This window comes from Grampus griseus, assembly GCF_964374135.1.
Source record: "Grampus griseus genome assembly, chromosome: 7".
NCBI classification, from domain to species: domain Eukaryota; kingdom Metazoa; phylum Chordata; class Mammalia; order Artiodactyla; family Delphinidae; genus Grampus; species Grampus griseus.
The window spans coordinates 19,193,269-19,218,622 of NC_139001.1; the positions used below are offsets into that span (position 1 = coordinate 19,193,269).

Consider the following 25,354-nt stretch of genomic DNA (forward strand, 5'->3'; position numbering starts at 1 on the left):
AGGGAAGTCAGGAGAACATCTGTTTTAAAAAATTATTTCCAATTTCTTAATTTTGATAAATGTCAAACATATAGAAAAGTAGAAATAATAGTATGGTAGTATAATAATAAACACCCATGGACTCAAGAATTAACATTTGCTATATATATATATTTGGAAGTTGCAGATATTATTATACTTCAGCTCAAAATATTTGTCATACATCTCTTAAGAAGTAGAACAATCTCCTTCATAACTGTAATACGATTTTTGCAACTGAGAACATTAACAATTATTTCTAATATCATCTTCCGTGAAATACATAATCAGATTTCTCCAGTTGTCCACAGGAGGACTGTAACACCTGGTTTCATTGATTCTTGATCAAACCAAGATCATGCATTTCCTTTGATTGTTATGTCTCTTCAGTATCTTTTAATCTAGAAGAGTCCTGCTACTTTTTTCTATGACATGGGCTTACCTGAGTCAAGGGCAGTGTCTTGTAGTGTTCACACTGGGATTTGTCTTTCTTTGTGTATTTTTTTTAAATTTATTTAATTAATTAATTATTTTTGGCTGTGTTGGGTCTTCATTGCGGTGCGCGGGCTTCTCTTGTTGCGGAGCATGGGCTCTAGGTGCGCAGACTTCAGTAGTTGTGGCATGTGGGCTCAGTAGTTGTGGCACACGGGCTTAGTTGCTCCGTGGCATGTGGGATCTTCCCAGACCAGGGCTCGAACCCATGTCCCCTGCATTGGCAGGCGGCTTCTCAACCGCTGCGCCATCAGGGAAGCCCCTCTTTGTGTATTTTTAAATTTGTTTCTCTTCCTCCTGTATTTCCCACAAACTGCAAGTACCTCTAAAGGCTTGGTAGGTCCTGGTTAAACAAGTTTTTCAAGAATATGTGAAAAAGGACAGTGTTTCTCCAACTGTAATATCTTAAGAATCACTGGAGAATCTATTTGAAGTGCAGATTCTGATTCTATAGGTCTGGAGTGGGGCCTGAGACTCTGCATTACTATCAAGCTCCCAGATGGTGCTGATGTTCCATTCGGTGGACCACACTTTGAGCAGCGTGGTCAAAAGTGTTGCTGTGTACTTCACACTGTCTGGCATCAGCAGGTGTATAATGTCAAGCTGTCTCAGCATGAGTGATGGCGAAGTCTGATCCCTTGATTACGGTGGTGATTGCCAGATATTGCCACCTTAAAGGCACATTTCCTCCTTACAATTAGAGGTCATATTAGGGTAATCTTGGGGCAATTAGAAGTCATCTCCAGGCACTGGCAGAACAAAAGTTTCAGATTATTTACCACTTTCTACCTCTCCTTTTGTAATATTATTTTGTAATTACTTCGTTAATGTATGTTTTTCCCACAGTGTCTGTTTTGCTCACTGCTGTACCCTAGTGCCTGGTACAGAGCAGGCATGCAATGACTGTTTAAAGGAAAGAAATGGAATTTGTGATTTCTATCTTTGATAATATATTTAGAAAGCTGTTTTTAATTTAAATCGATTTTTATTTTTAAAAACTAATAAATGTACCTGGTAAAATAATTCAAAATATAAAGCTATATAATAAAACGTGTCCCTCCCATCTTAAATGACTGCCACCCAGTCCCCCAGCTCTGCTCCCCACAATTAGCCACAATTCCCATTTCTTGTGTACCCTATGGAAGTATACAAAATTATATACGTATATTTGTGTCTACTTTTATATTTCTCTTTAGTGGGAAAACACCATCACCATTGCTATGAATCTTGCTTTGTTTCATTGACTGGTTTACCTTGGCGATCATTCTATATTTGCTTGGATAGTTTCACCTCATTGTTTTTCATCACTATATAGTATTCTCTGGTATAGATACAGAGGCATTTATTTAACTAGTCCCTTATTCTTGGACACTGAAGTTATTTCAAGTGCTTTGCTATTACCAACAAGGATGAAATTAATACACATATGCATACAAACTTATATGCATATACATTTTATCTACCACATAAATTCCTAAAAGTGCAAAAAATGCTGCCTGTTCCTTCTGTTCTCTGTGTGCGTAACAAGCAAATAGTGAATAACTGAGCCCCACATCAGGCTCAGTGAGAGACATTCTCACAGCTGAAGTTTCCAAAGCCAGAAGTCAGGCTGCCTTCCTCCCTCCCCTCCACCCATGCTCCCAGGGTCAACTAGCCACAGCTTCCTGCCAAGTTCATCTCCTGTGTCACATCCATCGCTTCGTCCTTCTCTCTTCATTCTGCCTCAGCTTCAGTTCAGGTCTTCATCGTCTGTCTTCAGAACCACGGCTGTGGTCTCCCCTCAGGGAGAGTCTTATGTCCCCATACCCCTGATTTAGCTTTCAACGCGCAGCTGCCAGGTTTGAGTCGGCCCCTCTCTTGTTCAGTGTCCCCCAGTGTCCCTCAATGGCACCCAAGGCCCGCAACGCAAAGGCCACTCCCTCGGTCTGCCTACAGATCTGCGATACCTCGCTCCCGCTTTCTGCGGCGTCATTTCCCATCCTTCCCCCCACTGTGTGCAATTCCAAAATTGTCACTTCCCACTCTCCCTACTGTGGCCCACCTGAAGCTCTGGCTTCCTTTCCTGGTGCACCTCCACTCACAGACCACCTTCACCCGAACCTCTCTCCTTCCCAAATCCTCTGAGCCTCACTCCCGCGGGAAGGATTTCCAGTCCCCCCCCATGGCCGCCGCAGAGGGGCTAGGTGTCCCCTGTGCCCCCTGCCCTCCGTGTTATCTCTTGCACTGCATTTGCAGCCTTTCAGGGTTGGACAGGCCGTTCAGGTGTCTTTCTCCACACTAAGGTGTGAGTTCCTTGAGAGCGGCGGCACAGCCTAGTGATGGCATGTCCCCCGGTCCTGGCACTGTGCCTGGTACAAAGTAAGCTCTGATACACGCGGCTGTGTTGAACTCTGTGGGTGAAGTGTGTGGGGTGCGGGACGGGGGAAGGCTGGCTGTGGTCTCGTTCAGAGTTGGAAGCTGTGGCGACTCTCTGGTGGGATGCAAATCTGGAGGGACTAGTGTTTGCATGGAGAGCAGGAAATAGTGCAGGACCCCAAGCAGGGTCAGGGCAGAGGCAGGGAGGACTCTGTATTCACCCTGCCAAGGGCTCCGGGGCTTCTGCTCAGACTGGAACTGGAGCTGATGGCACTGAGCGAGGGTACTGCGGCTTCTCTTCCCAGGTGGATGCTTCGTGACACTTTCCTGCCAGGGAAAAGCAGCGGGGAGCGGGCAGTATCACACTGCAGATCCCCTCAGAGACTTGGGGGGCAGATCAGCATCTGAGGCACCAACAGGCAGCCTTGAGGCTGGATCCACAAGGTAAGGGTGTGAGGGGGTGTGAGGGGTAGGGGAGGTGGAGCTGCGGGAACAGGGATCACCTTTGGGAGGGGCAGACCTTCCCCGCAGTGGGTTTGTTCGGGCGGGCGGGATGGAGCCAGAAGCTACCCACTCCCGGTAGAGGGGGGAATGAAGCCTGCCCTCATCTTTCCAGCCACGGGCGGGGTGGGGGAGAGGGCTGGGTGTGTGCGCCCAGAGGGCGGGCAGCGGAGGCCCGGGGCTGGGGACCCCGGGCGTCCGCGAGGAGAGAGGCCTCTAGCGGCCACCGTGGGAAGCAGGAGAGGGCGGGCCGGGAAGGCACTTCCTGCCAGGGCCTGGGGCTGCCCAGTTTTGCAAAGGAAGTGCTGCCAGGGCCGGAGGGGCGGAGGCAGGAAGTGGGCCAGAGGCTCGTGCGAGGGTGCGGCCAGCGGGTAGTGAGAGGCCGCGGTCGGAGTGGGTGCGGAGGTGAACGAGACCGAGCCCGCGATCCCACCCATCCTCCCCAGAGCCCCAGACGCCTCAGCCTGCCAGCACGTCTGGCGGCGCGGCTCAGCCCGCGACGCCTCGGCCGCCCGCACGCGGCCTGGATCAACCGCGTTCTAAGTTCTTCCGTTTGGAGCTGAACTTGGCTTCCCTCTAACTCGTCCCGCACCCCACCTCCCCACTCTGGGGCCTCATGAGCCCTTCCCCTCCGCTCCAGAGCGGAGACCACACCCCTCCCGTCTCCGAATACCTTCCAGGGGCCTCTCCTAGGGACGCATTTCAGCTTGCTTTAGAGCTAATAATATTGAGTCCTCCCTGTGCAGGCGTTTAATCAATTCTGTAGAGGGCCTGTCTCCATTCTGCAGATTAGATAACTGAGGCCAAGAGGTAGAATTAAACGGCACAGCCGGATGCACTCAGATCCATTCAAAGTTCGCACTTTCATTGAAGCCCCAGGGGGCTTAGGGCAGCCCTTCCCTCCACTACTACTGCCGTCGCTCCTAAGGGTTTGCTGAAGCGAGGTGTGGCTTCATGGGACTCCCCGCACATCAACGCCCCCCCCCCCCGCAATAACCACAGAGTCAGGATAGGGGGGTCTGGCTTTCTCTTTAGTTCTCATCACTTTGGGGCTCTCCGTTACAGAGAAGGCACTTAGATGGGAAGGTCACTTGATTCAGACCAACCTTGTCCTCCCTCCCATCCCCAGCTCTCTGGGGTGGGGGGAAGGGTAACGACATCTCCACCTGACATCCCCCTTGGCACTGGTATGTGGGTCCCCTTAACCGACAGGCCCTGGGGAGAGCCCAAGGCCTTGACCTCCAGACCCAGCATTTGGGGGAGGGGTTCCAGACAAAGGACTCAGAGCTGGAAGGCAGCATGTCCTGGGAGCTGCCCCCAGCCAGCAGGGCGCGAGGCAGAGGGCTGCAGGGGTGGGTTGGCACAGGGGAGGGGGACAGCTTAGCCAGGCTTCCTGGAGCCCCCCAAACTCCGCAAGAAGGGTCCCACCTCCTACAGATCCCCTAAAGGCACCGGTGAAGTATGGGGTGGGTAGGGGAGGCACCCCTTAGGCGGTGTAGAGACCCACACACGCACACGCCGTGGTGGGCCTAGCATAGCGCTGGGCACAGAGAAGGTGGTCAACAAATGTGTTTTGAATGTATGAATAAACGGAGCTGAAAAGGGTGTGAGGGACAAAGGACAGGGCCTGGGGCCCTTTGGCCCAGCCTGTTTCATTCAGAAAATAGCAGTTTAAAAAATGTAGAAATCCTTTCCCTCCTCCCCCCAGTTTATGGGTCCAGGAAAGGGGTGAGGGAAGGGTGTCTCCACCCCAACCCTTCCCTCTCCCCTTCCCCTAAAAATCTATATACACATATACATATTTATACGGCACCGCAAAGGGATCCTGCCTATGCCTCCACACTCGGAGCTGGGGCACCAAACCCCAGGGCCTCGGGGTGGTCAAGGCAAAGGTGAGAGGTTGGAGCTTGGGCCGTGTGGGAAGCAGCCCTCAGGTGCTGATGAGCCCAGAGAAGCTGGATTCTAGGGTCTTGAAGGACAGACCCCTGCTCCCTTTACAAGTGGTAACAGATCTTCTATCCTCCCCGCCCTCCTAGGCAGAGATTGGTGGAGGCTATAGCAGTCCCAAGGTAGGAGGTGGGGAGACTGGGTCCTCCCCCACCAGCCTAGATTGCTGCAACCTGATGGCTGTTCCAGGCAGAGCTGACCCGGATCGTGGCCCTGGGAAAATTGGGCCGAGAAGAGGGCTCTATGCAAGGCACTTGGTGTCCACTGTTCCCAGGCTGGGGGCCCAAGGCGTGGGGCAGCAAAACTCTGCCCCTCCCCCAGGCAGAACTGGAAGGGCCCGAGGGACCCAATTTGGCAGCAAAGAAACATGGCCATGCAGAGAGAGAGAGAGAGAGAGAGAGAGAAAGGAGGGAGGCGGCACGCAGGGCCCCCCAGGTCCCCCCAAGAAGGAGGAGGTTCTAAGGCACTGACACAGGGACCCGGGGACTCGGCGCCCTCGGTGCAGCCTGCCGCCCCCTGCACAGCCTGGCCGGGCTGGGGGGAGAGACGCCCACTTCCCCGTGGCGCTGAGTTTTCTTTAGGAAGAGTCCGCGTGTGAGGGGTGAGGGTGAGGTCAGGGGCAGGTCCTGGCCCCGTGGCGCCTCACTAGCTGCCGGGCCGAGGCTGCCTGAGCACTGAGTACACGTCATCCACACGGCTGAGCTGCTCGAAGAAGGGCAGGAGGTCGTGGAGCTCCGTGTCACTCATGTTGTCAAACCACGAGGCCACCGGTACCTGAGCAGATGGGTGTAGGGCGGTGAGGGCCACCTCCTGGAAGCCCCTTACCCAGTCCTCAGACATTCTGACGGCAGCCCCAGTGAGTCACATTTACACACAGGTCAGAGCAGAGGTTCCACGGGACCATACTTAACCTTACCATGTGCTAAGCACTCTGATATTTTCAGTTCTATTTCATTTTTTAAAAGAATCCCAACTAAGACCCACTAAATTATTTCTGTGTTCCACTAACAGCTCACGACTGGCGGTATGAAAAATGGAAATTGCTCCAGTGTCCAGCAGGGACCCGAGCCCATGGCAGGTGCCCTGTATCTGCAGGCAGAATGGGCTGAATGACTAACACAGAACAGGGAGCAGCAGTGAGTGGACCAGGCGGGTGGGCAGCAGGCATGGGTCACTGAGGAAAGAGGGAGGAATGGGAGGGCACCAGACCCCAGCAGGGGCCCCCATCCCCACCCTGCCCGGCACTTACGGCGTTATCTGGATGGAAGACATAGGAGGCGGGTGAGTTGTCCAGGATGAGCACCCGCCGAAGGTCTCGGCCCAGCCGGCTCAGGTCCTTCACATAGTTCCCCCGGTGGAAGACGCATGACTCACGAAACAGCCGCGCCCGGAAGGCCCCCCACTTGTCCAGCAGGTCAGCTACTGGGTCTGCGTACTGGGGGGCAGGAGGTGGGTCATCCAGGGCCAAGAGCGACCCAGAGGTCACTGCCCAGAGGTCACTGCCCAGAGGTCGTGCGCTGGAGGCAGATAGGAAGCAGAGATGCCCCAGGAGGCCTTCGGAGCGTGGAGGGCTCACCTTGGCAAGGCTGGCGGTGAACAGCACACATTCGAAGAGCTCACCCATCCGCTGCAGGAACTCGTCGACGTGGGGCCGCTTCAGCACATAGACCTGGGGGGTGGGCCAGTGAGGGGACTGCTGGCCCACAGGCCTGGGTGGGGCGGGGCGGCCGGGGGCTGGGAGGGAGTGGGTGGAGGAGGCACAGGAGGGAGGCTGGTCCCATGGCCTGCGGGCTCCACTCAGCCAGCCGGTGCAACCACCACTGGGGAAGACACCCACCCATCCAGAAGAGTATCAAAATGAACCTCCAACTCCTGGTTTCGGGCCCTGCCTCAAAGGGCATCACTAATTCCTAGCCCCTTCCTCCACCATGGCCTCAGCCAGATGTAGGGGCCTGGGGGCAACCCCCTCACCCCAGAGCTGCAGAGCACCGGCCCCCGAGCCAAGTAATGGAGAACAGGCTGGACAGCACACAACCTATCCTGAATTACTTGAACTGGGTCCCGGGCAGGGTGGGGCGAGGGGGCACCGAAGAGGACCCCGACTCCCTGCAGGCCTTGGAGTCGGGCCAAGTCCCTGAGGGTCCGTGTGACCTTAGGCAAGTCTCACACCCTCTCTGGGCCTCTGACATTCCACATCTATCAGAGTCCCATCTGGGACTCTCAGGATTGGTGGGAAGAGCCTGGGGTCTGGAAGACAGATGCCAAGCCTACCACCTCCCCCCACACCCGGCCCCTCACCTGGTGGACCACCCCATCAATCTCCACAGGAATGATGAAGTCGGCATTGTTCACTGGCTGTGAGGGGGGAAAAGAGCTGCTGGAGCTGGGGCGAGGCCCGCCGAGACCGCCTCCCAGGCCAGGGCAGACTCCCTTAGAGACCCGGGGCTGAGGGCTGCTGGGCAGGGCCCACCTTGAAGGAGCTGTGCACCAGGGTCTCGTCCAGGTCGATGACTACGCAGATCTTGTCCGAGTCCTGGGCCTTGGCCTCGGGGAGCAGGTACTGGACTGGGGTCTGCTGTGGGGACAGGCGGGGCTGGCTGCGGCACCTCTCTCAAGCCCCAGTCATTTCTCCTCCACATGTCTTCCCTCCCCCAGCCCTCTACCTGGCGAGCCACAAGGACAGTGGGAGAGACCAACCCCTTCCCAGCTTTGCCCCTGCCAACTCTGGAGCCTGGGGTAGGCCGCCTGGCTCTCTGGGCTTCACTTCCTGACCTGGGAAACCAAGGCAGAGGAAAGCTTCCACTTCTGAAGGGGAAATTCAGAATTCCCGTGGTTGGGGGGCCCTCCCCTGGGAGGCAGTCTTGGGGCATTCAGGGCTGGGAAGGCCTGGGAGGGTGGAGGGCTTGGTGGGGGGACAGGGGGGCTCCACCCTCCTTCCAGGGTCTACGAGCAGGTCATGAAGAACCCCCTCCGCCTAAACCCCCTGAGGGTTGAGCCCAGGTGCCCCTGCAGCGCCCTCCTGGCCATCACACACCTTGGGGACAGCACCGTTCTCCTCCACGAGCAGGGGCGCCCCACTGTGGGCAGGCAGGGCCTCCCCATCATCCCGGCAGACGCAGCAGAACAGTGAATGGAGGAGGCCCCGACTCCGGGGCTTCTGAGAAGCCGCAGACTTCTGGTCACCTGAAGCAGGGAGGCCCAAGGTGGGGGAAGGCACGCTGACTGGCCTGCAGAGGTGGGCACGTGTGCCGAGGCACGAACCCCTGGGCTGAGAGGCTCTGGCCGTGCTGCCTTCATTGAGGGAGACACACGAAAGTGGCATCCAGACAGTCTTGGCTCCAGGCCACCCCTCCGCTCCCCACAAGTCCTTCTAGTGTGGGTACAAAGTTACCCACATTAGGGAGTGGGCTGGCTGGAGGCGGGGACTGAAGGTGTTTTCTCTTCCTAACAGCCTCCATCGCTGCTGGGGGATCAGCCCACTGGGGGCACCTCCTGGCACACCCTGTACCTGAGCAGCCCCTATTCAGTAGGGCCCCTGCCAGAGAGGGTTGAGGCCTGGGGCCCTGGGGCCCACTCCTGCTCTCCTTCCCCTCCTTCCATCCTCTCCGCCTCCAGAGGTGCAAAGTCCTTCCTGAGGCTGGGCCCAGAGACAGGGGGTGGGTGCCTGGGGCCAGTGTCCTGCCGCCATCTGCTGGCCCCTCCTCCTCCGCCCCCGCCCGGACCTCCAACTTAGGCCCCGCTGATAGACGGCCCGCCCTCCAACATCCCCTCCACCCGGCCCCGGCAGAGCTAGGCCCGGGCCACAGGTGCGAAGACCTGGAGGGACTTCCTAGCCTCTTAAGTCAACACCGGGACAAGGAAGGGCAGACCCCCTGCCCAGACCCGTCAAGCCCCGGGGTGCCCGGCCGAGGCCGGCGGCATCTCGAGTCGGTGCGTGTGCGCACAGACCCGGCGCCCACCGGCCTGCAGCCGGGGCTCCGAGTACCCGGTCCGACGCGGGTCTCCCCGCGGGCGCGCTGGCGATCCTTAAAAGTGGTTGTCCCTCTCTGCGTCTCCGAGAGGCTCGGCGCCTCCACAAGTGACGCGAAAGTTTGTGAAGAACGTGGCTGTGTGGTAGCGGGAGATCCTTCCAACCCTCCCCAGCCCGCTGTCACCTCTGCGCCCCCTTCCTCGACCCGACCAGACCGCGGCCCAGAGGGGGCGGAGTCTCAGCTGGTGGCCTGAAGGCGCCCTCTTCAACCCCCCCATCTCCCAGCCCCACTGGCGCCAATGGGGGGGAGGGGGCGACTCCCGGGCATCGCGCACAGCCAGTCCGGGAAACCCGGAGGGCGCCCCTTCTCTACCCCTGCCTCAGTTTCCCCACCTCGAGCAGACAGGAGCGCCCAAAAGGGGGCAGGCCCCGCCCCGCGTCTCTGAGCCTCTGCGAGTTCAAACTCTCAACCAGCTCCCCCTCCGGTTGGAAGCTTCGGGCCCCGCCGAGTCGGGAGCCTGGGGCGGCAGCGGCGGCTGCCCTGGGGAGGGTCGCGGCCCCCTCTTCCTCCCCGCAGCGCCCGGATTGCGGGTCCCTCCGCGCGCCCCAATACCTTTGCTCCGTAGCGGGCTCCGCGCTTCCTCCTTGCTGATCTGAGTAATGACGGCCGAGCTGTCCATGGGGCCGGGCGCGCTCCGCTCCGGCCGGACTCTGGCCCGGGCGCCCGGCCTCCCCCCCGGCTCGGGCCGGAATCGGGGCGCGGGGGGGAGGGGAGGGGTGGGAGGGAGGGATCCCCGCGAGCTTCGGAGGGGAGGGGAGCCAGGTTCTTAGGGGGAGGGGGAGGGAGGGGGCGCGGAGGAAACTTTGTTACAACATGGAGTTTCCTCCCCGCGAGGCGGATGCAAACATGGAACCCGGGCGCCGTTTCAAGGCTCCCCCTTAAAAGGGCAACGGTTTCGGCGTGACCTGGACTTGGCCGGGGCTTTCATCACTTCTGGGGCCGGCGCGGCTTGGCGGGCTAGGAGGCGGGCCCGGCCGGGTTCCTGCCGCACTCCAAGGGGCGTCGCCTCCCTTCCTGCCGCCCGCCCGCCTGCGGGGCCGAGCCTCTGCGGCTGCGTGGCAGGGCCGGCACCCGACCCACCATTCTCCGGCGCTGGGCGGCCAGGGGACAGGGCCCGCCCGGAGCGCCCACGCCCGGGAGTGCCCCGAGGGCGACGCGGCTCCACCTCTGCACATTCCGAGGGTCGGGGGCTGGCAGCTTCTCGGTTTCCTCATCTGGGAAATAGGGTAACACCGTCTAGTCTGTAAAATGGGTCTCTCCGGCGGTCTAGGGGCCATCTCGCAGGGAAGTCGTGAGCGTGCAAAGACTCTTTGCTACCTTCAAACGTCTGTGCAGATCCACATAATTAGGCTCTTAACCGGACCAAGACTGTCACCACCTACCGCAGTCTCGGGCCCCTTCCCCTAAACCCGGAGTTGTAGGGCGTGGAAATTCCAACTGTCTGCCCCGGGATGCCCCCTGCCGACCTCTCCCAACCGCCTCACCTGGCGCCCGGCCACGTCCACTCCAGCCACCTGGCTTTCTCGCCAGAAGCCTAGCGCCTCCACGCCTCAGGGCCTTTGTACCTGCTGTTCTCCCGGCCTGGAATGCGCCTCCTTAGACTTCTCACAGCCAAATCCCACCGACCTCGAAGAAATGACACCCCCTCCAAGAGGCTTTTCTAGGCCCCTCCCCTACTCCCTACGCCGGCCACGATGTGACTGTTGGGCAGGGGGGAAAATCAAGCGGCGGCTACACACAGTGGGGCCCCCATCCCTTTGGGCTCAGTGCCCAACCGTGGGGACCACACCGTCAACTGGAGGACCTTGAACACCCGCTCCACCCGGGTCTGTGCAGACACACCGGAGGGCGCGGGGCCCGCGTTTCCACGCAGATTCTTCACGAGGGAAACTCCCGTGTGATGCACGGTGAGGTTTGCGGGTGGTTTTTTTTTTTTCTGTTTATTAAGTTCCTTCCATTTGCCGTTACTATTTTGTGTTCACGTTTTAAAAATATTCATAACGCCAAGCCTTGACAAACACGCCTCAGCATTTCCTTCCCCCGCCGGGCGGGGCGGGGCGGGGCTGGCGCGTCCAGTCCCGTCCGGCCGCAGGGTGCTTACGCGGCGCACGTCCTCCAGGCCGGGCGGAGGGGGGAGCCGGGGAGCGAGAGGCCCCGCGAGGGGAGCGGCGCTCGCCCAAAGGCGCGCCAGCTTCGGGGCTGGGCAGCAGGGCGAGGAGGAGGTGGTCAGAGGCTGTGAATCCTGTGGACTCCACGACCCCCCCTTCTGCTATTGGGTTAGCCAAAAAGTTTGTTCGGGTTTTTCCGGAACATCTTACTACGCCGCCGGCCGGCTGCCATCATTGCATTTAATCACGATAATCGCCAACTTGCGGCGAGCGCTTAGTCTGGGTCCCGCTTTGGCTGCGCCTCTCATCTCATTTACTTCTCAGAACAATCCGTTTTTTAACCCATTTTACAGATAAAGAAACAGTCCCGACGAGCTAGCGACTCGACCAGCCCTCCGGCGGGGGCAGAGGTTGGATTCCTGTCGCCGCGCCGAACCCCCTCCCCTTCGGTACGGCCCCGGGGCGGGGCCTCGGCATTCTCTCCGGATGCTCAGCCGGCGCCGACCCCAAAAGGAAATGTGCGGCGGAGGGCTGAGTGAACCCCGGGCCTCGCCCCTGGCCTGAGCAGGGCGGCTCGCGTTCCACTCCCTTCGTCTTTCCCTCTGTGAAGGCTGGAACCTGGCCGACTGTGCCACTGAGGGTCAGGGGAGCTAACGCGGGGATAGGGCACTGGGCACAGGGCACTGGGCAGCACTGCTGCCCCCCTCCCGTCGCTATTCCCTTCACCTCCTACTCCTACCCCCCCCTCACCCTCCATCGTCTCCTCCGAGCCTTCGCTGGTGCGGGTCTCCTCCCAGCGAGACCTGCCCTCTTCTCACGCTCAGCGGTGCGCTTTCCGCCGGGGCGGAGTGGATGCGGAGTGAGCCCAGACGCCCGTGCAGTGCGGGGGTCTGGGGTCTGTGGGGACAGTAAGGTGGGGCAGGTTCTTTGGGTTTCCTCAGGAAGGAGGGGAGTCCACACCCAGCTGCTCTCCCTCTACCCTCTCTACTACAGCAGGTGGGGGGGTCGCCGTACCCGCATAGTTTATTTTTATCTGTTTCATAGGTTTGCGCCCCAGGACGGATAAAGTCATGGGGACTGTGAGTCGAGAAACACTAGGACTCAGCCGGGGTCGGTCTGGCAATTATGGACAAGTGTCTTGTTCATCTAGCACCTCAGCTTCCTTCTCTGCCAAATAGGGTTGGTAAGGGTCCAACCCAGGCAAGTGGGTAGGGGGAATGCCGAGCAGAAAGGCCGGATGCCCTCCTCCCAGGCTCCGAGACGCACCGTGGTGCACATTCCGACAGAGCGGGGTGGATGCGGAGTGAGTCAGGACGCCTGTGCAGTGCCGGGTCTGGGGTGTCTGTGGGGATGGAGTTGTGGGTGGAAGCTTCTGGGGAGAGTAAAGGTGTCAGGCCACTCCCAGCCTGAGGGGCTGATGAAGCATCTAGTTAGATCTGAACCTGGGGGCTGGGAGGACCAGAGCTACTGGGGAGGGAGCAGCCCTTTTGGAGGCGTCCCTGTCTGGATATGACTGACCTTGGCCTGACTTCATCGCTAACGCCTTACCCAGGCCCAGAGCAACCCTTAGCTGGCCCTTTGGTCCCCTCCCCTCCTCACCTTCCTTTACCCCAAGTTCTAAGCTCCAGACTTGCCTGTTGGTATGACCAGCCCGCCCGTTCTTCTGGGGAACTCCCAACAAGGTTGCAAGTCTCTCGCTTTTGCATACACTGACCCCCCCCACCCCAACTCCCGGCATGCTCATCTCTCCCTTGATTGCTCTCCCTATGTCTATTCAGCTTTCAAAATATTGTCCCGGAGTTTATCTTCTGTGGGCCTTGCCTCATCGGTTGCAGGTGTGCCTGACGCACACTTCGGATCGTCAGTGTTTTGTTGTCATTCACTTAGGTTCCCCCCAACCCAGTGTGAGCTCCTAGAGAGCTGACATCTTTAATTCGAGACTGTGCCTCCCTTCCCCAGGTCTAGCACAGGGCTGGCGCCCAACTAATGCCTACAGAATTGACCAGAGGGGTGGGCAGGGGGTACAGCTGGGGGCACCTCAGGGAAGCAAAAAAGGGGTCTCCCGTTTCTCCGCTACCTGGCCCCCATTCATCCTCTCTTTCAGTTCGCAGGGGCCCCATCTTCTCCAGGGACAAGCCGGGAGAAGGAGGTTGGGCGGCGTTCTAGCCCAGGTACCTCTCCACCGTTGCTCGGGTGAGCCAGACCTGTCCCATCCCGTCCCTCTTAGAGGGCCCCACTTGTTTCGTTGCCCTTTTAAGAAAGAGGAAATTCTTCTCATAAACAAGCGCCTCAACCGGAGCGCGGAGCCCAGCTGCCTGCCCCGCCGCATCCCCGGGAAATCGGGGGTGCTTCCAGGCACAGCGCCCACTCCAAGCTCAATCTAGGGGAAAGGGCTGGCGGCCCCTCATCGCGGACGCTCGCCACAGCTCAGGGGCTGGGGTCCAAGGGACGGGAAGAGGCAGGAGGGACTTGGGGGAGCCTAGAAACAGCCCAGGGAGCGTCTGTAAAGTGCAGCCCCTTCAAGGGGCGAAAGGGCGCCGGGCCGCTCCCTGCGGCCGAGGGGGTTCCCCGCCCACAGAGCTCACCCCACCTTCCCGCCTGGGCGGATTCCGACGCCCCCGGGCGCGAAGCCCGAGTGACAGCCTCCTCCTCTTTGGAGGCGGGGAGTACCGGCGCTCGGGATCGTCCCTGTCCCTAGGGGTAGCTGGGAGTCAACGCCCAGGGAGCGTTAACTGCGCGGCTTGGGAGTCCCGGTCGCCTGGTCCCCTGGGGAGATGGCAAAGGAATTGGGCCTGAGAGGCACCGACTCTTGGGTTCCTTAGGACTTGGCGCCCTAAGAGGGGAGAACCGCGCTTCTGTTTTCCTGCCTGGAAAAGGGGTTTCAGGTGGAACAGAAAGGCTGAGGCCACTCCAGCGAGAGTGGGAGCGAGGCAGACCTTCGGGGAGGGGGACTATTCTTGATGGTTCAGGGATTTTGTGCTTTCCTGTTTCCATTTCCCTGCTCTTTTGGATAAGAAGTGAATTAGCATTTATTTATCGTTTTCAGACTCTATTTTTAAAGTACCAGTTTGGAGCCTGTGTCCCACCCCCAATTGGGTTGGTCTGTCAGGTTACTCCTATAGGTGCTCAATAAATACTTTAGGAATGATTTTTTTTTTTTAAGTCTCAAGTGCCAGGCTCTGTGTTAAAGTGCTTTATTTACCTCCGCTGCAAGGTTGGTGTCCCCATTTTATAGTTGAGAACACTGAGATCCGGAGGTTAATCACTTGTCCAAACTAGGAGACAGCAGGTCCCTACGGAACCAGGGGAACCAGGGTTGGCCTGCTTCCAGAACTCCATCTTGCTGCCTCCACACACCACCCCCGACCCCCACTGGTCCAGCAGGCCAGTCTGCCCCACTCGTTACACCCTCGGCCATGCCCTGGGTGGGAGCTCATCCAGAGGTCTTCTCCTGATCCTCTTCAGGAAGCCCATACAGAAAGTGTTGGTGGGAACCGTGGGCCAGAAGGGTGGCTCCATGGGTTATGAGACAGGTCCAGGTCTGGAGGAGGGGTGACCATGAGTAGGGGAGAGGACAAGACCTTTGGGGAAGCCCCAGTGCATCCCCCCACTAAGCCCTCCATCTGTTGTCTCTTCTCCTTGCCTCCCCCATCCCCAAGGCGCCCGCGGACCCAACAGTACCAGGTAGATGGTGAGGCCCAGGTAGACTGCGGCCAGCAGTGCCACAAGGCTGAAGTAGGCAGGGTGGGGTAGGCTGGGCAAGTAGCTGACCACAAAGTAGAGGTTAATGGCACAGATGAGCACCATGATGGAAGAAGTGAAGGCCTTGCTCACCCTTGGGGACGAGAGGGAGGCTCAGGATTGGCTGCATCTCCTCCAGTGCCCACAGCCAGCCTGGAGCTAAGGTGGGGGGTGGATACACAAAGCCAGCTTCCCAGGGCTGTGGGCCCTGGGGCAGACCCCTGGCCAACTTCTGACTCCTGGGCCCTCCAGGCACCACACTGGCAGGATTTGGCAAAAGCAGAGTCTGAGGTGAGGGGGAGGAGCTCAAGCTCTAGAAACAGCCCCTGGCCCAGGATCCCAGTCCTGGCTCCCCCACTTGCTAGCTAGCTGTGTGACCTTCCGCAAGTTTCTTAACCTCTCTGACCTCATCTGGGTAGTGGGAAGAACGGGACTTCCTACCTCTTGGTGGTTGTGAGGATCAAGTGTGGTAACGTAAGTCCAGTGCTGGGGTTGCGGAGTACTCACAGGCCATTGGTAAACTCCTGCATCAGGGCGGGCATGCTGGTGAACGTGAGGATGGGCAGCACAGCGAAGGGAAGCTGGGGAGAAGCGGGAGGAGGGGGCTGAGGGACCCTGCCCTTAGAATACAGTAAGGAGGGGAGAGCAGGCCGGGGCTCCAGTCACCCTCTGCCTCACTGTGCAGCCTTGGGAAAGCCTCCTAACCACTCTGAGCCTCAGTTTCTCCACCTCTCTGCCTTCCAAGGTTGTAGGGGCTCGAAAGCAGGAGAAAGTGTTTGGGGGCTCTGGCCCCAGGCTGCCTGAGCTTGTATCCCAGCTGTGCCACTGGTCACTTAACTGCACGCATCAGTTTTCCCATCTGCAAAATGGGGATAGTGGTGGTTCCTACCCCCTGGGGTGGCTGTGGAGAGTACATGAGGCTTGTAGATAAGGTGTGTTTAGAATAGCGCCTGGGATGCAGGGGAGGCTCTGTAGCGGGATTGCTGTGGTTCCTGTTTGGCTCCACAGCGGGAAGGAGGTGATAGGGCCCGCAGGCTCACCAGCAGGCTCTGCAGCACGTTGAGCAGGTCGTTGAGGCCTGACAGGTCCCGCAGGTCCCTGAAGACTGCCACGAGCACGGTGGGCAGGATGGCACAGGAGCGAGTGAGCAGGACTCGGGCGAAGCGTGACCACCGCAGCTTCAGGAAGCCCTGGGGGGTGGGGTGGGCACCTTGGTGGCGGGGTGCAGGACTGTGTTCCAAGGGAGGGACCCTCTATCCTCCCTCAGCCCATCTCATGCCTGGAGGAACACTCTGTTTCTCCATCTTTGAAATGGGGGCAGCTCTGTCCATAGTTGGTGGTGAGGGGATAGATGGGGGGAAATTAGGGGGGGTTCCCCTCCTTTAGGGGGGGTTCCCCTCCCACAGCTGATTGCTGAAGACTAAACCGTGTTGGAGAAAAGGCTTCTATTAGTTCTGGGTTTGCAGTTTCGGGCCTCATCTCGCTGAATCTCAGTTTTCTCATCTGTAAAATGGGGCTTATAAGGGCACCCGTTGGGCTGCCTTAAGGATCAAGGAAGCGGATGTCCGAGCCCCGAGTAGTGTGCCTTGCCCTCAGTCCCCTGCCCGCCCCGGCCCGCCCCAGCCCCACCTCCATCACAAACTGTCCCGCGTAGGTGCCGGTCATCGTGGAGCTCTGCCCGGCGGCCAGCAGACCCACCGCCCAGATGTAGAGGGCTGCGGGGCCAAAGAGGCAGCCTAGGATCACGCCCTGGAGGGAGGGGTGTGGTCAGAGCCATGGGTCCGCCCCTTCTCGCGCAGACACTACCTCTGAGGTGGGCGTGGCGAGGAGCCCCGCGGGATTGAGCCCTTCCATACCCGCCCTGCCTCGCGCTTACTCCTTGGTAAATGTCCACCGCCACTGTAAGGTTGTTCCTGGGGAAGATCTTGGCGTAGTCGTGGAGGCTGCTGCTAGCACAGACGTTGAACTGCGGGCACCGGGCAGTAGGAAGGAGATGTGAAGCGCACACTCAATGTTGGAAAATCAGACCTCCAAGCCTTGACCAAGGATTGAAAACTAGTGGCCCGCGGGCTGAATCCAGCCAGACATATTTTGTGTGACTAACACATTTTTTTTTTCTTTAGTGTGAATTGGTTGACATTTACAATTGAGAAGATTTAACATGAGACCCTGGTTTCCAGCTGCTCTTGGATTGTAAGAGCTGGCATTACCACAGAGAGACAATTGGCTGGCAGGGACTCAGGCTGTCCCACAGGCCCTTCTCCCTTACCTGGGACCCCCTTCCCACAGCTCTGTGACTCGGCTGGTCTCGAAGGCAATGTGTGACTATGGTTTGCCATCCTATTTAGACCTCTCTCCTTATGCTAAGGAGCAGAGACCCAGGGAGGGCTATGACCTCACAAGGTCACACAGCAAGGCAGTGGCAGTGCCCATGTCCCCGGAGGCTTGGCCAGTCTGTCCCATCCCCACCCCACCCCGTCAGCGTTCAGTAAGCGCCCAACACTGGCTAGCAGTTGTTAGAGCCTTGGGACAGAGACTCACTCAAAAACTGCGACAGGCAGAGTCCCAGATCCCAGAGAGCCAGGGAGGAGCTGGCCGGCTCCTTCGCCTTCAGAGCCCGCTCAAATGTCACCTCCTCCAAGAGGCCTCTCCTGACCACCTGGCCTAATGTAGCAGTCCCTCCCTCACCACACCCCCAGTTATGTTTCATCACCCCCTTTATTTCCTTCACAACATCGTTCATATTTTCCTTTGAAACCGATCAACTGATTGGTTGAATTGTTTCCTGTTTGCTCACTGCCTCTGAATTTAACCTGCAAGAGGGCAAGGTCTCTATCATTGGCTGCTGTATCCCTAGGGCCTAAGACACCGGCTGATACATAACAAATGCTCAATAAATCTTTGCTGAATGAATGACAGTTTATCTAGTAATAATGAAGATTATCACTAGAAACTCAAGGAAAGAAATTGCCTGCCTGCATATTCCTGACCCCACGCTCCGTGCTTAGGCAGGCTGCCCCCTCCCAGAATGCCCTCCCTACAGTTTGCTGGGCAAATCCTGCCCATCCTTCAAGGTGCAGCTGGAATGCTGGATCCTCCAAGACTCAGCTCCTCCCGCCAGTCACCTCCCCTGGACGTCTGTGCCTTGTAGCCCCTGGCGTGGGGCTGACCGCGTGCAAGCCTACATGCGTGTCTCCCCAGTGGGGTGGGGAAGGGGCTCCCAGCCAGAGGCCAGGGTCGCAGACTCCCTCCCCTACCAGTGCCTGGAGTACAGGACAGAGACTCGAAGGGCTTAGCTGCACTCTTTGGAGTCCCCAGCAAAGCCTGAAGGGCATGTGGGCATGGGGTGTGCCTCACCGCAGCCTGGTTGGTTTGCTGGTAGAAGGCTTGCCCAAAGACAGCCACAACAAAGAGGTTGATGAAGAAGGAGACAGACAGTGCGATGGCGGCTTCAATCAGGAAGTACATGTTGGCTTCTCGGATGTCTGCCCTGCGGGTCCGGTCTATCTCTCGAGACTATGAAAGTCAAAGGGAGGGAAGCACCGAAGTCCCTGAGTCATCCCAACATTCTCTACCCTCACACCTCTACCTATGTTCCCCCCAAACCCCAGTTCTTTCTAAAGCCCCCTACATGGCTGTCTGGGATAGGCCTTTGTTTCTGCCTCAGGGCCTTTGCACTTGCCAGTCCCTCTGCTTAGAATCTCTTCTCCCCTGGTCTTCCTTCCCATCCTTCATGTTTCAAAGGCCTTGGCTGACTCCTTTTCTAAAGGAGCCCCCTCCCCAGTCATTCTCCATCATACTTCTCTGTGTTGTTTCCTTCAGAGCACCTTTCACAATCCATTTCTTTCCTTTATTGTTTACTTGCCCATGGTCTGTCTCTCCTGCTAGAATGCATGCTCTAAGAAGGCAGAGGACTTATCTGTCTCTTCATCACTGACCCCCAGCTCCCAGCACACAGTAGACCCTCTATTATTACATATTGAATAAAGAGTGATTCACTTCCCTCCTAAATTCACAGAGTTGGGAGCCAAAAGGGCGGGGCCCCAGCCTTGGGGGCGGAGCCGGTGTGGCCCTTAGGGAGAAAGCATGTCTCCCTCCCCTCCAGTCTGCTCACCTTGACCAGGGCTGAGTGCAGGTAGATGTTGTGGGGCATGATGATGGCGCCAATGATGCCCACGGCCTGCAGCAGCTCGGGCTGGCCGCAGCCAGGGCACGAGGGCAGGAACAGGTCCCGAAGAAGTGCTCCCTGAGCAGGACGTGCCACCACATACTGTGGAGAGGAGCCTCGGTCAGGCTCCACCCCACCCCTGAGCAGCCATTCTCACCCTCTACCCCAACCCTGGCCACTAGGGAGCGTGGCTAAGGTCCGCTCCCCGCTCCTCTCAGGCTCTGCATGGGGCGGAGTGGGGTGGCCTTGGTGTGGGGACGTGGTACTGGTACGGCTTCCCACCTCATAGCCGAAGGTCAAGGCCATAATGGTAATAAGAAATCCAAAAAAGGCTTCCAGCTTCCGCAACCCTAGGGGGAGAACAAAGGGGCAGAACCGAAAAACCAAACAACCAAAATTATAACATAAACAATTGTTAATGGCTGGTATCTTGAGCACTTTGTTCCAGGCACTGTGCCAAGTGCTTAACATATAGCGCTCGGTGCAGCCCCACCACAGCCCTGTGGCCTCTGTGCTACTATCCACGTGTTATAGATGAAGAAACAGAAGTCTAAGTAACTTGCTCAAGGCCGTACAGTCAGAGTGGGGCTGCTAGGAGCACTTCTCCCAATTCAGCAGAGCATCAGCTCCTACATTCATTGCCAGTCCCCCCCCTCGCCAAGTCCCCTATGGGATGAGAGGCACACCCACCGTAGTTATCGAGGAAGAGGAAGAAGAATGTGTCCACGATGGTGATGAGGACACCACCCCAGAGTGGGATTCTGAAACCAGAGTGGCCTGCGTCAGCCCCGCCCGGTCCAGGAGTCTGGAACTCCCTCCTCAGGGCTGGAGACTGTAGAATGTGGCTTCCTGGGAGCAGGCACTCAAATGGCCCCAGACAGCTAAGGGAGAGGGGAGTGGGAGTGTGCTAGAGATGGGAAAATGCCACATACACGCTAGGAAGGGCCAAGCTGTGTGGAGGACCAGCGTGGTAGGGAGCTTGGGGCTGCAGTCCTGAAGGCTGCATGGTGACCGACATCTGTGTGATTTGAGACAAGTCACTTTACATATCTGGGTCTCCACTTCCCCATCCGGCAAATTGGGCAATAGCTCTGAGTCAGAGGTGACTGGAGGATGAAATGGACACAGGGAAATAGAAGGCCTGGGGAGGAAGAAGCCGCTGTTCCCAGCCCTGGACTGAAGAGCTGGGGCCCCTCCAGAGTACCGTCCAGCTGAGAGCAGATTGAATGCGATAGCTGTGCCAATGACTTCCTGCATGTCTGAGCCCACGATGGCTAGCTCGATGGTCAGCCAGAGGAGGGTGCGGGGCACCTAGGGGGAGGTAATCCCGTCATTAAGGCTGGACCAATTATTTGTCTGTTGTCTCAGACCTACACTGACTGACCTTTCTGTACCCGGCTCTATACTCCTGGGCTGGAAGCCTGCAAACTACATTTGCAAGTCTGCCTTGCCAGCGGGATTCCAGTTAGGTTTTCATGGTGTAAAATTAATCAACAGAAGCCTCAATTAAATAGAGTCGGGAGATGAGAAGGGGAAGCTCCCACGCCCTGCGAAGATAGCAGAGCCCAACAGGAAGAAGAAAGACTCCTCTTCATTCCCGGCAAGGACTCAGCCACTGAAAAGCCATGGACTCTTTGTTGACTATCGGCCTCCCAAATTCCCTTTCCCCTCCATAAAAGTGTTCTCCTTCCTTTGCTGTGCGGAGACTTGCACGTGGCTCCCCATGGCTTCAGACTCCCCAGTTATGATTCTCTCCCCAGTTATGATTCTCAACCCATCTTTGTTGGAGAAGTATCTAGCAATCTATTTGTTTTAGGTCAACAGTAGGAAATAGTTAAAGGAAATGGAAAGGCAGGGAGACATCATTTTTACCCCCCCCCCCTTCTGGAGCTCGCACCAGCAAGGGCACCAGGCAACATGGGCTCCATTCAGCAGTAGCGGCAATGCCTCTAGAAGCTTGGGTGCGAATGATGGCCCCTGGGCTCCTGTCCAGCAGCTTTCTGATCTCTGGGTAACACCTCCTTCCCTTGCTCCTCCAGCTCTTTCAACACCTTCGTGACTGCATCCCTGCATTAGATACCTTTGAAATATCTAGTGGCGTGATTTCTGTTGGCCTGCGTGGACACTGACGGCCAAGTCCCCGGTGCCCACCCCAACCAATGCCCTCCTGTTTTTCACCTTGGGCAAGTCACCTCTTCAGGTGCTTCCTGTCCAGGGGCACCAAGCTCACCTTAGGGTAGTAGAGATGACAGACTTCGCCCAAGTCCTTGCCTGTCACCACGCCCAGCCGGGCAGCAAGTCGCTGGCAGAGCAAGCCCAACACGGTGGCCCACAGCAGTACCCAGAGCAGCTGTGAGAAGCCAGGGAGAGGCCGTCAGCCAGAGGGACCAGTCTGATAAGCCCTGAGCTGCTGGGACCCTCTAACCAAGGACACCCTCTGGGGAATGAGTTGGGGAGATGGAGCTAGAAGACACCCCCCCACTCCCGCAGGGCTGCTTTGGGGACCCTTTTGTGGTCCATTTGAACTTAACACCTGTTCCCAGGAACACTGGCCATGAAGGCCACTCTGGGGAAACGTGGCAAGCTGGGGGTCTCCACCCACTTAGCCTGGTCACCCCCTCCCCACCGTGCCCCGACTCAATCACTTTGAATCCAGCCACAGCCCCGGCCTGAAGATCCGACTCGATGTTTCCTGGGTCCAGGAAAGCAATGCTCATAAGGAAACCGGGCCCCGTGAAGGCCCACAACTTCCGCAGGCTGAACGTGCCCTGTGGAGGGAAGTGGAGTGAGGGGTCTTGGACACAGGCTTGGGGGCCGCTGGCCATGGCCAGCCCCCAGGTGAGCCCCTCTGGGCTCATGGGCCCAGGCTGGCCAGCCCTGCCCTGGGCCATGGAGCTGCCACCCTGGGGTGGGGGATAGTGGAGCACAGGGGGTGGGAGGAACTCAGGATTTGCTGAGTCACGGCAGATCAGCTTTCTGGATCGGTCAGGTTCTGTGGTCTACACTTGACTAGCCTGCCTCGGGCAGGCCCTGAGTCAGCAGATCCTCAGAGCCCAGAGGGGAGCTTTCCTGGGTCAGGCCTCCCTGCCCAGTCCCTTCTCAGACCACAGGGCCTCCTCTCTGGAGTCCACTGAGCCTAGGGTCTCCCCACCCCCATTCCGGGGGTTAGCCTAGCAGCCTGGGCATCTGCTAAAGATTCTGGGAATGCAGGGTGATAGTCTCTTAGAAGCCAGCCGGCAGGCTCCACGTCTCCCGATGCCCTTGTCTGTGTCCTTTCCTTAAATGTTACAACAAATCCTTGAGGCTCCAACCGGAATTCACCCCAGGTCCCTTTCCCTTCCTAGGAAAGCTGAGATTCATCTAGAAAGCCACTTGATAATTTTTAGACAAATATTAAGTGCCCCAGCTAAGCACTGGGGACAGAAGCAGGGAGGCAGCGGTTGCCGTTGTCCATCAAGGCTGCTCAGAGCTGGAAGGGACCCCTCTCCCCCTGTGAGATCCCATGTGGTCTTGTCCATCCCGAAAGACCCCAGGAAGTTTCCAGCATCCTCACCGGTTCTGCATCTGGGATGGGGATCTTCTTGCTCAGGTAGGTCCCTCCGGGAGGTTCTTGCTGTAACCCCGGGTTGGGTGGGCTAGAGATGGAACCATATCTGGTCCTGCTGAGCTTTGGGGGGCCTGTGTCACCTGCAAGGGGCCCCATGAGCCTTGGTGAGTGACACGCCTCTTTCTGGTGGCCCAGGATTAAAGCCATCTGTCTTCTTCCCACACCTCCTCTTGGCAAAGTGGAGAAATGAAGGCCCAACTGAACAGGAGGCCTTGACTCCCATCTTGGGTCCACCGCCTCCACCCCGGACCAAACATTACAGAAGATGTGTGAGAAGCGGGGCCTTCATGATTACCCTCCTTCCGTGTGAGTGCAGAGATTCCCAGACCCAGATCTCTCTCGTCACGGAGGATGTGGAGAGGGACGTGGGCTCTGAGGAGGGAAAGCTGACCCCACCGTGTGTGCCCCTTGGCCTCATCGCTGCCACCTCCAGCAGCCAAGGAGGCCCCAGGGGTTCCAGACCCACAGAGATGAGGCAAGGGGGCACTCTGCCCTTGGGGATGTGAAGAACCCAGCCTCAGGCCGGTGTCCTTGCCCCCCTGACTCCCCCCCACCCCCATTCAGACTCTGTCCCCGGAGGGGGCCGCTCACCTGTCATGAGGACCGCAGACTCAGGCACTCTGCACAAGTGATGTGCTGGGCAACCCTTCTGGCTACGCTTCCTCTCTGGGTACTGCTGAGTGTGTGAGTCCACACCCTCTTACCCATCCTCAGCTGAGCTGGGCTGTTCTCACACGCACGGAGCCTTGTGAAACACTTTCCAAGGGCAGAAGTGGCCAGCTCTGGTGCAAGGGTCTGGGTGACCACGGTATGGCCATTTGCTCCCCTCCTGGCCTGAGTCCCACAACTCCTATGGCTCCCTTCCAGGCACCCCGAGTTCTGTGCCTCCCAAGTTAGCTCTGATTTCAGACACTTCCTGCCACTTGGGCATTCATGTCTAGATCACGTGACTGCCCCCTGCCTCCACCTTCTCTCATCCTGCACAATCAGACCCTTCTCCTTTTCATTCTTGAGTCCCATGGCCAGTGGTTGGCCTAATGGGAGGAAGGGAGTTCTGATGCCTACCTCGACCTCAGTTTCCCACTGAGTGCCTCAGAGGGAAAGACCTTCCAGGCACTGCCACAGGGACATGCATTGAAGATTCAGGCCAAAGAGATCCTCAGAAGAAAGGGGCACTGGAATTCTGGTCCTTGTTCTGCCAGCGATCCACTTGACATTGTCACCAGATCATGTCCTGTCTCTGATCTTGTTTCTTCTGTTAAAGGAAGGGCTCAGACTAGCTAAGTGGTTAAAAGTTTAGGTGTCCAAGGAGGCCAGGCAGGTAAGATGAACTATGAGACAGGTTGGGAATGAGAAAAATAGTGCCAGCTCAGGACTGAATGACAAAAGATGCCAAGCCTCCGCTGTGGGGGGGGGGGGGGGTACGGTAATAGGGAGTGGTGGACTGTAGCAAAACAAAGGTCATAAACTCTGTCTGAAGAGGGCAGTGCTTACAGAGTTCCAAACAACTGTCATGTGGAAATGTGGGTCCACTGTCATCATGTCCTCTGACTTGTCAAGGATGCTGGAAAATGTATGCAACATATGCTTTTTGAATACTAGGCTACAATTTTTTGAAAATATTGTGTAATCTAAACATACATTTCTATGGGCTGGATTCCACTTGAGGGTGACCAATCTATTACCTCTAGACCGTTCCAGCTCCCAGTCTCTTCTCCTTGCCAGCTGCCAGCTCCTTTATCCCCCCACTTACCTCCTTCAGAGTCTTCTCCCTGCCATGCCCTGCAGCCTTTCTTTTCTGCCAAGAAGATTCAGACCTTGAATTGTCATGGGGTTTCCAACTCCAAAGTCTACAACTTCAGGACTCAGAGAAAATTGGGGCAGGTTCTCACATCCAGACCTGATCTGGGATATGATGTATCCCCACGTTGAGTCAAAAACTTGAGCCAAAGCTTAGGAAACCAGGATGGGGGGAGGCAGCCAATCTCCTGGCTCCTCGTTGATTGAAGAGGCTGGAGGGACAGGAGAGATGTGGGTGCGGGTAGGGGGGTGAATGGCGTGTCAGAGAGGAGGGAACTGCACTGGGGTTTGTCGCTCGCTGTGCAGTCCTGTTGCTCGAGGTATGGTCACCATCCTTGACCTCTAGGGTTTACACAGGTTTGCAGTCGCTATCTTGGACTCACGTGGTGGTGGCTGTGGGGTGGGGCTGGGGTAGGATGCTGTGATGGTTTCGTTTTTTGTGTCAGTTTGACTGGGCCATGGGGTGCCCAGTAATTTGGTCAAACATTCTGGGTATGTCTGTGAGGGTGTTTTTGGAGGAGATTAATATTTTAGTCAGGGCTTCCCTGGTGGCGCAGTGGTTGAGAGTCCGCCTGCCGATGCAGGG

General features: G+C 57.5%; 2 protein-coding genes across 5 annotated transcripts; both read right to left on the minus strand.

Moving 5' to 3' along the window:
- Window positions 1-4,384: 4,384 nt before the first annotated feature.
- On the minus strand, window positions 4,385-10,284 carry CTDSP1 (CTD small phosphatase 1). Of its 4 annotated transcripts, none has more exons than XM_082658438.1 (7): window positions 9,897-10,284; window positions 8,348-8,496; window positions 7,784-7,885; window positions 7,612-7,668; window positions 6,890-6,982; window positions 6,563-6,748; window positions 4,385-6,087 (listed from the first exon to the last, which is right to left on the minus strand). In XM_082658438.1, the coding sequence occupies exons 1-7, from the start codon at window positions 9,961-9,963 to the stop codon at window positions 5,959-5,961; spliced, it is 783 nt and encodes a 260-aa protein (XP_082514564.1). In that variant the 5' UTR covers window positions 9,964-10,284; the 3' UTR covers window positions 4,385-5,958. The 4 variants fall into 4 exon arrangements, with proteins under 4 accessions (XP_082514564.1, XP_082514563.1, XP_082514562.1 ...); XM_082658437.1 differs by having other exon boundaries at window positions 7,784-7,888; XM_082658436.1 differs by having other exon boundaries at window positions 8,348-8,604.
- A 4,244-nt stretch (window positions 10,285-14,528) lies between these two features.
- On the minus strand, window positions 14,529-23,631 carry SLC11A1 (solute carrier family 11 member 1). The gene is made up of 15 exons (XM_082658425.1): window positions 23,560-23,631; window positions 22,915-23,048; window positions 22,007-22,129; window positions 21,592-21,711; window positions 20,566-20,672; window positions 20,052-20,122; window positions 19,644-19,711; window positions 19,308-19,463; window positions 18,551-18,709; window positions 17,070-17,159; window positions 16,823-16,942; window positions 16,234-16,383; window positions 15,701-15,774; window positions 15,134-15,287; window positions 14,529-14,993 (listed from the first exon to the last, which is right to left on the minus strand). Exons 1-15 carry the CDS (start codon window positions 23,564-23,566, stop codon window positions 14,886-14,888), a joined length of 1,641 nt encoding a protein of 546 aa, XP_082514551.1. The 5' UTR covers window positions 23,567-23,631; the 3' UTR covers window positions 14,529-14,885.
- Between the last annotated feature and the right edge of the window lie 1,723 nt (window positions 23,632-25,354).